Consider the following 12,061-nt stretch of genomic DNA (forward strand, 5'->3'; position numbering starts at 1 on the left):
GAGCATGAGAAAGAGGGCCAGGAGGGAAGGATGGGATTCCCCCTTCCTCTCAGGTCCTCTGCTTGTTTTGCATTATTCCTGATTTGGGGAGGGTAGTAGTGGTTACTTAGAGTGAGGAAAGTTCTACGTTACTTGAGTATATATCCATTTCACACACTTTTACACACAACAGAGTGTGGGAGGTGTCTCAAGGAATGTCATGCATTTCTCATTGGGAAGCGGAGTTTCATGACAAGAAGCAGTCAACCACCTGACCCATATGAAACATGTTGATATGGCAGTCTTTCATTGCTATCTTAGCAACAGCAGAGTCCTGAAGGTAAACAGCACCAATATAGGGAGAGCTGTTTGAGTAGCTGAATGATCACTGCTGGTACAATTCCAGGCCTGTCTAGTCTAGTACAGCCCCACCCTCTAATTCTTCTCATGTGAGTGGCCACAACAAGAGATTGTCTCATTCAAAGAACTTTTTTCTTATTCCAATTCTGTGTTCTGCTGCAAGGAAAGGTAGAAATCACTTCCACTCAACTTTGGTTCTTTAGACTTCTTTGCATGGGGATAATCTACTGATTGTCAAATAAACAAGACAGCCAAGCCAAAATGTAGGAAACCTGATTATTCAAATTTATTAACATCAAGAATTATGCAATGATGCTGTAGATTTTTATTAACAAATAGAAAACAGACTGTATACAACAGTGACCCCTACAGCACTATGCTTCCACAAGGTAAAAATGAATGTTCTCTCCATCATCACCAACCTGGGATTGTTGATTTCAATGCAGTTTGGATACATTGGATAATACAGTTAGAGACCTTTCCACCACCTTTATAGAACTATGCACCTGGGAGAAGGCTGTGATATCCCTGCCTTTAGTGCAAGTATGAAATAATAAGGAGCATTAATACAGAGTACTGTTAAATTAAGTCCAGTAGTCTTGCCACATTGGTTTATTAGATCATCCTGTCGTAGTGGAAAATACAGTATTCTAATGATTTTTAAATGTTTACAGGATCACAAAAATTATAGCTACATCCAGCCTCTGAGAACTGATTCCCGTACCTGAAAAAACCCATTCCCCTCCCCGCCCCTCCCGATAACCAAGGCATCCCCATTCTGGGGTTTTGTGTGCAGGAAAGCTGGACTTCCCATAGTTGTGCTCTTTCACTTTGTAAGATGCTCTGACGTACTTGGCTGGCTACAGTTGCTTAGGCAACAGTGCCTCAGGATGCTACTGGCATGAAAAGGATTAAATAAATGTATGTCTGTGGTCAGGTCCCTCTTGGGAAGTCAGGGAAGTAAGAAGGCTGTCACAAAATATTCCCCATCTTAATAAGAGAGAATCCCAGAACTGTGGGTCTCTCCCCAATATGGAAAGTTCACATGGGATCTTCTGACAAATATGAGGTCACTGGACATATGTCAATAGGACCAAGCATCTGCTACCTGCTGAAGTCCCACTGAACAGACAGACCTATGGAAAAGAAGGCTTTAGGAATTAGGTTGGCTACAGCTCTGTGCAACTGAATAGAGGACTGAAGAGGGAATGGAGAGGTCCCAGAGCTGTGAGTCAGCCATTAACATTAACCTGGAGCTGCCCGAAAATGGGCAGTGCCAACATGATGGAGCCAAAGGAAGTGGGGGAGGGGGAAGCAAAAGGAAATTAAAACCCCATCACCTCCTTTCTCCTGTTTTGCCTGAGCAAAACTTTAAGACTTGCAAACAAATTAAAAAAAGAAAAGATATAAAAAGACTAGTTAACTATTTTACATATATAAAAGATCCCATTCCATCCACCCAGTGACCCTCACAATGAAATGCTATCAAGAGGAGGAAGAGGAGGAGGAGGAGTGGGGGCATTAAGAGATAGTCATCTGGTGGCTGGAAACACTCTAGAAGCTGGTCCCACCTTTGGCGCTGTGGCAATGTTCCTAAATACTGTGGTCAGAATTGGATTGTTTGGGGGAGGCTGTTGCAGCGGCAGTGGCAGCAGCAGCAGCAGCATTATCTGCACAGAAGGACTAACGAATGGGCGGCTGGCTGGGAAGGACCCGTCTCTGCTCTTGGACATTCCTGCTGCAACTGGCCGAAAGCCCTAGTTACGTTGCATAGTGATCAAAGCTGCCAAGGTACTCCAGTGCAGCCCGGTAGCACAGCTGGTACTGGTCCTGCAGAAGGAGTAGGAGGAGAAAGAATCAGCATGAAGCCTCTAAAGAAGCCAGAGCAGCCCACTACTTCCATCATGCCACAGAGACTAAACGGTAAACATGCAGACTGTACTTCATAACCCCCTCCCCGAAGCTACTGCCAGAAAGCCATTATTTTCCTGCTTTTTTACTGTGAAAGTAGATGGCTGGCCAGTTATAGGCTAGGCTCTGGACAGGAGGGCCTTTGGTTCACTGGATCAGTGCCAAAGAGAAATGCCAAGTTGGGACTTTATCCCCAGTTGAGCCACAATGGAGAGCAATCAGGTAGATTTTTCACCATATTGGGAACCCAAGTACTGAAAATCTTGGGATTTCTTCATGCATACTATTACCCCTAGCAGTAGTCTCAGAGTATATTACTTTCCTGGGACACTGGCTACAGCATGGAGGTAGAGTACTTGCAGTACAGAAGATAAAGAGCCTTCCCACTGTCCCTTCATTCCCTTCCCCCTCCATTCAGCTACTTGTACTGGGCAAAGAGACCTACAATATACCAGATTGTTCTGGCTGGCTACAGGAAAAGCAACAGTAATGGATCAGTTCCTGTACTCAATTCTGATCAAGAAGCAGATAGCCTGTTGTCTTTTCCTAGCCTCTCCCTCCTGCTCATCTTCAGCAGTGGGAGAACATTTGCAGTTAGGGCTGCAGTTGGTTGGAACGCAACTTTGATAATATCCAGTTGTGGTGGTACTCAGGCTGCCTCCATGCTGAAGTAGGCAGCAGCAAGGTTCTAGGTGATAGCCAGGGTCTGACCTTGTTCAAGTGCATGCACACTACAATTATATTCGCCTGTTCGACTTCTCCTGGTGGTCAGCAAATATGGTGTGGTTTGAAAAACTAATGTCTCACATGCCCTACTACCAAAGTTACTTTCCCAGCAGTATTTTCTGTAGGAAGAATGAGACTCCCTGCAGTGTTTAAAAAAGCTCCAGAAGTTCTTGCAGTAGTAAAACACTCCAGGAAGAAGCCTACTGTAGAATATGTGAACATACTTCAAAAAGCCACTGATGCTAACACAATATTTTTCCACATTCCCACTGAAAACTCTTTAGGGCTATCATTTTGTTTCCGGGTGGGACATAAGTCAAGGAGAGGATATTGACAGCAAAGGAGCTATAAAGTCCCACTAGAACAGCTCTTTACCAAATCAAATATTTTCCTCTATTAAGTCTCTTCCAGGCTGTGGAAAGCACTGCAGATATCTTCTGTGATAGCTGATTGCTTGCTTGCTTGCTACTGCTGTATAATTGATTGCCATTTATCTGCTATAACTATGTCTGTGAAGACATAGAAGACATGGCAAACTGGTTTTTGCATAATAGTATTATATGAAATATAGCCTAATTACAGCTCTTCCTCCTTCACAAAAGTGAAAGCAAGTGGAGTTGGAGCTTTGGTCCAGTCATACCCAAGTCAACTGCAAAGCCCTAGCAGCCCAGCACAATGGAAAGAATGATGCAGCATACAGTCTGGCAGATGGATGTACCTCTGTCTGTACCATGGCTGGTCGCTGTGTCCTTAGGGTCTTCACAGTCTGGAACATGTCAACCACGCCCTCATAGCGCATGCGCTCCAGTACTATGCTTAATGTGATGAACACTCCAGTGCGGCCGACCCCCGCACTGCACACAAGGAAGAAAGGAACGTGAATGTTTGCCCACAAAGAGCAGAAAGCCCAAGAGATTGCAGCCATGAGGTGCTTCCACGTGTTGAAGTCCCTCAGTACAAGCGATCATTCTCATGCGTGCTTTGTTTCGTGAGATACTGAGCTGTCCAGTCTTCAATACAGCAAGACTAGGGCCTCTTCCCCATGGGGAACTTTACACTGGGTTTTCTGCGTATTCTACCCGTAAGGATTGGATCGGCTTTATTAATTGATTCTGGCCCCATACTGCTTTGATTCTTTAATTCTACACTTTAAGGGAGTTGAAGCAAAGTGGCTTGTTTTTTATTTCTGCACTAGAAAAATGCCCTGATTCTCCTGCAGGCTTTGAGGACTTGCTGACGGCTCCTCAGCTGATTGCTTAGGAATCTTACAACTTTTTTAATGGCACCAATGTTGCAAGGTTGCCATTTAATTTTTTTAAAAAAAAAAATTCAGGAAAAAAACCCTGGACTGGTTGCTGTTCAACCAATCATGTTGCAGGGGAATGAAGGGGAGGGCGAAAGCCAGGGCCAGGCCACACACCAAAGAAAGCATTCTGCACTTAAAAAATACCCAGTTTGACTTTGCTGGAAAAAAAACATTAGGGTATGTGTGGAGGGAGGAAAGATCAGTTCTGCAGCAGTTGCAGCCCTTCTTGGTACGGAATGCAAAAGACTCTGGGAAAGCAGGTTTTGGAGACTGAATCAGAGTATTTTGACTGTGCGTGTAGAAGGCTGGAGAGAAATCGATGCAGTATGAGACCAGAACTGATGAAAAAGCCCCTTGTGGAAAAGAACAGAGTCTCACCTGCCTACCCCTGGGAGATGGCCTCATATTTCCAGGTTTGGAAGTTATTCTATCCAATAACCATCTAGCTTTCCTCAGCAGTCTCAGGTCCCTCACCACTGGCACACAGCCAGCTTCTGTGGACAGTCTAACCCCAGCACTCACCTGCAGTGCACAGTGATGGGCCCATCCTGGCCAAACTGCTCCTTGGTTTTATGGACTTGCCCAATGAAGTCAATGAAGCCCTCGCCTGTTTTTGGTACTCCTTGCTCAGGCCAGTCAGTGAACTGGAACTGCCGTATGGTTCTTGACTGCCCGTCCTGGATAGTGTGAGAGAAAGATATAGTCACTTTGCAGCTGTGCCCTGCATACTGGTGCCAGGAAGTCCTGAGAAAGGGATGCCTTTGCTGCTTACTGTCTTTGTTTCATGATACCATGAGGCACACATGAAAGGGTTGCTGCTACTTTAAACAGACCCCAGTGGGAGAATGTCCTGGCAATGAGAGATCAGATACCTAATAAGGTAAAATGCCCATCTGCACCTTTGCACATGGGTAATGATGAAACAAATACCACTGGGTTAGCCAAGGTATTACCTATATGATACTTACTCTGGCATCAGTGACCTTGAACTCACGCAGGATATATTGGGGCATATTGTATTCTGCCATGGGATCCACCACAAAGTACTGATACCGAGCAGAGCGCTCTGCTGGCCAATATTGATGGCATTTCTCCTGAAAAGGAAAGGAAGAGTTAGGACCACTCAAAACAGGATGATGCTCACTGCCTTCAAGAGTATGAAGTGACTGAATCAGGGGCAATCTGGAGACCTAGTGTGAGGTGGTACAGCACTTACTGTGGTGAGCAGCAACGTGCTAGTCGGTTGTGTTTTTCCCTCACTCCTAGCACGATGGAAATGATTTAGGAATGCTCACCTTAATCCTTTAACACCTCCATTCCCCATAACTTCCTGATGAGCAATCAGACTGCTCTCCCATACCAAGCCACTAAGAAACATGGTTCACAATTTAGACTAAATGACCTATTTCTTCTGGCTCCTGGAAAATCCAAACAGAGGCTGTGATCTGAGCTTAACAGTTCCCCTTACAGCTTTGGATAGAGAAAGAAATCAAACCCTTGGTTGCAAAGAAAACTCCTTTGGCTTATCAGCCAGGTCCTGGTGGAGCCAGGGTGCCAAGTAGCTGGAAGCTTGATGCAGGGAAATTCACTCTTGGCAGGGAGTATGAGAAGGAAAGCAAAGTCAGATGTCTTGAACTTGCTGCCCCAAATACTGGGCCATACACCTGGAACCAGCCTGCAAAACAGACTTTACTTAGCACCAGTCCTCTCCAGAAGCTCAGGATGCTTCTTACCCTTCCCATCTCTCGCAGCTTGGTCAGCATCACGACAATGGTGGAGTTGTGCTCCCACAGCATCCGCCAGAAATCCTCTGTGGTCTCAGCTAACGGCCCTTGCGTGGCAATATAGGCCTTTTGCTGCCTGGAATATACCAAACAATTCAGATCGATGGTTGACTTAGCACTGCTGAAAGATGAAGGTCGTGATTAGCTGATGGAGCAAGAAGCCAGATCAAGGAATTGTTACTATGGGAATGTGTCACACATCTAGGTATTTGTCCACAATGACCCACTTAGATGCTTACTTATGTAGCATTTTATAACAATTACTTCATCCACTTGCCTAATTCATAATGGAATGAAATTATCCAGGGCTGCTTAACCTGAGAAGAGAGATCTCTAATAAACTGGAGTAACTAATGCTATACAATTTGCTAGGCGGATCTTCTAAAATGCATACCTAGGCTAGGTTATCATGCTTTGTAGGTGTTGCAGCTGTTCCAGTCTTGCTGTTTAATGCTGCCGGTGGCCTTCAAGCGTACAACAAAGTTTCTTGGTTAAAAGTCCACATTGACATAGGGATGTATGGTTAACACCCCCCCCCCCAAAAAAAAGACTGGGATTTTTGCTGTTATGAAAGTCTAGTGGCACTGCTGACACAAAAGACTCAAAGGCACAGAGAAAAAATATACACACAGGGGCTCTGGGATCACCCTTAAGGATCCCGAAGTCCAGTCCACTGAAGATGTTAGAGGTGGGTATCCAGAGTGTAAAATCAATTTGATAGTTGTAAATGAGAGCTGTGACATTTCTGTGTCACCACTGTGGGGCACTACAGACTCTTCAATGTAGTCCTGGGCTCTTAGCCTTATCCGCTCTCAGTTAATCTCTCCACTGGTGCTAAAAATTAATGAATCTGTTGTAGGACAGCTGTAATGTGTGGGACAGAGATGGAAGCTGCTCCAAGGTGGATTTATAAGTCATCATAAAAGGTGGGAGTGGAGGAGAAGTGAATTGGAAGAAACAAAGACACTAATAAAGATGCAGCTTCAGAGCCGTCTACTGCACCTTGGGCCAATTGATCTCTTTAGATAAAGTGGAGAAAGATTTCTCACTTCAAAGGGAAGGACAGAAAGAGATAAACAGGGGCCTGCAGGGATGGTTTAGGTACGACATGAAATGCTACCACCTGCTGCTTGGCAGGCATTTCCACCAGCACACCTCTATCAATAGCAGCCTCTCTCCTTCAGCACCAGGCACATGGAGGTAGTAACTCCAAAACCGCCATGAAACTTTGAGATTTTAAGCTGAAGAGTGGATAGGAGCTCATCTGCTCCTGATTCCCCTGCATGATACCCTAGAGGCTTAGCATCAGTTTTTTTTTTCTGATTTGCACTAGAAAGCTTTCCCATATCACTGTGTGTGTTTGTGCCATTACTTGCCATTCCCAAGACATCTTCAGCAATTGCCAATCCATTGCTGCTTTGCAGCTCTATGTGGTATCTTGGGAGGGGTAATATGGAAGGCAATGATTCTCCCTGTGCAGAAGATACACTTCAGTAAGCAGGAAAATTTGCGAACAGACTGATTGCTTTCTTTTGCAAGGTGACATAACTTTCTGGAAATGTGATGCAACTCACCTGCCAGGTTCGGGAAGAGTTTTACTGGAGAGCCCTCCTTCAAACTGAGTGTTTCCCAGTGCCTACTGTCAGCCTTATGTGACTCTAACCATATTCAGGACTCAGCACATTAAATAAAAAGACCTCCTACTTCTCAGTAAGCATGGATCTCTTGGTCTGCCAGATAGTGCTTTGGAACAAAGCAGTACCACTCTTTGAGAGCAAGAGTTTGGGAGACAGAAAAGTCAGTGGCTTAGCAACACAGGTTGGAGAAAAGCTGAGTATGAAGGAATCTGCCACCTCTACCTTAAAGCTTGGAATATTATGGATGCTAAAAAGGATAAAGTGTCTGCCTATGACTGAGATGTCAGACATTAGGAAGTAGGCAGCCCATGACCCCAGGTGGAAGACGACTCACTGCTTTTGTTGCCTGGATGCTTCCTGGCAAGACTGCCCAGCTTAGAAGGGAGTGCAGTTGCACTATGGAGGGGAGAGAGAACAACCATGAGTGAGTAGAATGAGGGTTTTACCTGTAGCCATCTACGAAGCTGGCATTGATGTAGTCTGAGCCCTCAACTCCCCGGATTGGTTGCAGGCAAACCCGTGTCAGCTCATATGGCATGATGTTTACCAGGCGGTTTTTGAATTTGTTGCATGGGAGGTTGGCACTGATGAATCTTGAGGTATGTGCTTTAGAATTGGCAAGGAGCTGGTAGGGGAGGAAAGGCAACAGATCAGAGGTAAACCATGCTTATAGCAGAAGGTACAGTTAACAGGGAGCTGCAGCCAATCACAGCTTTCTGGTGAACATATCTGTGAAATGCATAAATGCTTTACAAGTGCACATTTGTCTCATTCACTTTATATTTTTATATGTACACTTCAGTAAAGCATCTTTGTTGTAACCTTTAAGATGTAATGTGAAAGGGCTGTAAGTAAAGGCACAAGATCATTCAATAATGTTGTGCTCCTCCCTTGAATTTGTACATTAGTGATACCCCATCACCAGCTCTCTCATTCTAGCATCAGACACTGGTTCTCTAAGCTCCCTCTGCCCCTTATCCCATCCAGGGGCCCCTCAAGCCCTGACCTAAATGCCCTATGCTTAAAGGGTGGCTCAGTGTATGAGGCTGCATGGGTATCACAACAGAGAGAAAACCCTATGCAGCATAAATATGGATTTTCCAAATCTTATGAGGACTTCTCATTGATACAAAGTCATCCTGCTCCACTGAGTCTATATTCCACCCTTTCTCCCCCCCCCCGCAACCCCCCAATCCTTGCTTTGTAGCTCTAATTCCAGTGTGAGCCCAAGGCCAAGTTAGAGCTGCAGTTGGCATCATCTGGTTGCCAAGGTCCCCAGCTAGAGCCCCTTGGCCAGGTGCTCTTCTTCCAGCAAGCAGTGATAGCAGTGGAAAGGAGTAGCTTCCATCCACTTGCTTATATGCCTTTTCTCTCTGGGAAGGGATCCCCCACTTTCACCTAGAGGGAGAGGACAGCATGTGGTGATCGTCCCTCCTTCATTCCATTGTGATGATCTCTCAGGACTGAGAAAAGCAGCTGTTTCTGTGGCCTGCTCATTCACCAGGAGTCAGTGCAGTCCGCTTGCTCATGTGCCTGTCATCTACTTCAAGCGGAAGAGAACTGGTGGGCAAGGGAGAAAATAGGTGGTGGCTTCTTCCTTTTCTTGACACTATTATTTGCTTGGTTATTTCACCTGTGAAAAGACTACTCACTCCTCCATGTACTGGCTGTCTTGCTCTGGGGCAGCACAAGAGGCCCAGAAAGTGGTGGTGGCAATTGTCCCTGCCTCTTTTCCTTGCTACTCGTCTTATCTCTGAGTGGTAGCAGAGGTAAGAAGCAGCTTGCCCTATCCTCTTGGGGGAAGTCGATGATCAATAGTGAGCTGAAGAGAGGAAGTGAGAGGGTGGGTAGTGATAATGGAAAGGAAGCAGCTGTAACCCACCCATCACCTGCCCTCTTCCAACAAAACCCCTGGAGCCAGCATTGTTCAGAGGCAGTATTGCTTTCTCTGTGGTTTGTACAGAAAGTCAGCAAGTTTGATTCATTGGCTGTGGTTTCACAAGTAGCTATTCTCAGGGTAGAACAGGGCTTCTGCAAAGTTTTGGTCTCCATACTCTGTTGCATCCCTATGAGAACTGTCTTCCCCCAGACGTCTCTGTTGCACAAATGCATCGCATTGGAGAACATGGGCACTAGCAAGGACTCACAAACAATGTAAGAGCTGTGTGAATTACTGGTATGAGGCTGCCATGTAAGTGAGTGGTGTTGCTGGCAAGCACAGACACTTGTGACAACCAAAGCAGCCTCTGATAGCCAGCCAGCCAACGTGACACACTGACCTTGCCTCTCACCTTCCCCAAATTCTGGAGATGTCAGCATTGAGCAAGGAAAGAAGCATTGGAGCTACTGACATTTCAGGTACTGAAAGTCAGAAGAGTTTCTTGACAAATTGTTCATAGTGACATCAATGATCACTAATGCCCCATCTGCATCTGATTTTGGATGCAACTCCTGCCGCTCTGCAAAGCAACGCTGCTGAGAACTTCATATCAATTTGCCTTTTTTTATATCCTTCCCTGAAGCTGCCAATCTGGGAGGGAAATGTCGATTACACCCACTTTGCAATTCAAATGTGTTTTAATCACTTCTTACCTGGTTTAGAAATTTACAAAAGAATAATTATCCCTAGAAAATGTGTATCTCCCTTCAACCCAGGAATTGATTTCTCATAGGAGCTCACAGATCTGTGGGGGTTGACAGAAGGGTGCCAGTTCTAGCCATGCAGCACATAATGGCTGTTTCTCTATATAGGTGAAAAATGCTGTTAATGCTCTGCTGCTCACCTTAAACTCCAGTTCCATTGCTGTGACACTCTCCCCTTGAGGTACCTGATTCAGCTTCTGGATGTGAGCAAATAGATTGCGTGCAGGCACCTCAGTGTTTCCGCAGGTGGCTGCCTCAAGCAAGGCCTCATGGATGAAGATATACTGATCCTCAGTCTGCACCATATAGTTTCTCTGTGAGCGCATGCATGTCACATGCCCATAGATGTCAACCGTTTTCTCATGCTTCATCCTCTCCAGCATGGCATCGATTACAATGAAGCAGCCTGTCCTGCCTACACCGGCACTGTGAAGGCAAAGCACACAGCATGAAATCATGTCTTTCAGGGGCAAACTCAGCCTCACACTCTCTCTCTTCCTCAAGCTTCAGGAAGAGAGATCCTCCAGGTTTTACTTTGATGGGTGCTAAAGGATGTAGACTGGATCTCATGAGTAGAACCATATAAAATTTGGATGATGGGTAACTTGCAATCTGCCCCAGATACACTGTGTCCTCCCTTACAAAGCCACGGAGCCCTATCCTTATTCAGTGGAGATGGGGATATGCTTCTTGGAGCAAACAACTCTGTTATGCTCCCAGTACACAAAGAAACAGCAACAGATGTAATATCCAGTAGATGCAGCAGGACATCTTGCTGCTGCTCACATCAAATTCTTAACAGGGTTTTAATAGGGAGAGAGAGTGTGTGTTAATCATACACCACTCCCATATGAACCAGAGCATGAAGGGAGAGCATTAAATACCGTTTCTAAGGAGTTTGTGCAAGCTGCAGTGATGAAGTGGTTTGTTCAGTAATAGTTCCCACTCAGCTGCAAGAGATAAATCACTGGCTAGATAAGATGCTGATTCCTAGCAAACTAATGTTTGTGGCTGAAGCAGTCGTTTCTTTCCATCACAAAGTGCATCAAGAAGAGTCTATGAGTGCACATGCAGATAGCCTGTATCCCATGCCCGTTTGTGTTTTGTACAGATGTGGCATGTTGCTCATTCATTTTCATTGTGATGTGAGTTAGTATCATATGGTTTTTTAAAATTTATACCCATTTTTCTCTCCCATGGGGTCTGAAAGCAGCTTACCACATTGTTCTACCCTCCTTTATCTTTGCAACAACAACCCTCTGAGGGACATAGTTTGAAAGACCTTGACAGGCCCAATGTCAACTGTGAGCTTCTATGACAGAGTGGAGAAATGGAACCAGGTTTTCCCAGATCCTAGTCTAACGACTGTAAATTAGCATTGTGTTGAATTCTGAATGCATAGCTCTGGGTTATTTAATCTTACTGTGTTTCAGTGATTTTTTTTCTGTCTAAAAACTGATGCATTCTTAGTTTATTTTTATGGTTTAATGAATCAGTTGAGATATAGAAAAGTCAATAAAAGAATAATGATTGCCTATTTTGTGAATGCCAAAGTGCATGTGTGTTTTGTGTGTGTTGGACTGTGCATCTGAGTGATCAGTATTCTTGTAATTAGGCACATACATGGAATCTCTGCTGAAATTCTAACACCCTCCTGACATTGTTTAATTTGTATAATATTGTTGCTGTTTCTCAGAGAAAATAGTGAATTAAGA

General features: G+C 44.9%; 1 protein-coding gene across 6 annotated transcripts in view; it reads right to left on the reverse strand.

Moving 5' to 3' along the window:
* Positions 1-601: 601 nt before the first annotated feature.
* Positions 602-12,061, reverse strand: part of PTPRF (protein tyrosine phosphatase receptor type F) — a 717,473-nt gene continuing 706,013 nt past the window's right edge. For all 6 annotated transcript variants that reach the window (XM_054979543.1, XM_054979542.1, XM_054979544.1 and 3 more), the window contains 7 exons: positions 10,487-10,772; positions 8,150-8,328; positions 6,016-6,142; positions 5,251-5,376; positions 4,805-4,959; positions 3,695-3,830; positions 602-2,169 (listed from right to left, as the gene is read on the reverse strand). In XM_054979543.1, coding sequence (XP_054835518.1) covers positions 2,101-2,169; positions 3,695-3,830; positions 4,805-4,959; positions 5,251-5,376; positions 6,016-6,142; positions 8,150-8,328; positions 10,487-10,772 — 1,078 coding nt within the window. In that variant the 3' untranslated portion in view covers positions 602-2,100. The remainder of the gene's footprint in view (positions 2,170-3,694; positions 3,831-4,804; positions 4,960-5,250; positions 5,377-6,015; positions 6,143-8,149; positions 8,329-10,486; positions 10,773-12,061) is intronic.

Source organism: Eublepharis macularius, chromosome 5, assembly GCF_028583425.1.
Source record: "Eublepharis macularius isolate TG4126 chromosome 5, MPM_Emac_v1.0, whole genome shotgun sequence".
NCBI classification, from domain to species: Eukaryota; Metazoa; Chordata; class Lepidosauria; order Squamata; family Eublepharidae; genus Eublepharis; species Eublepharis macularius.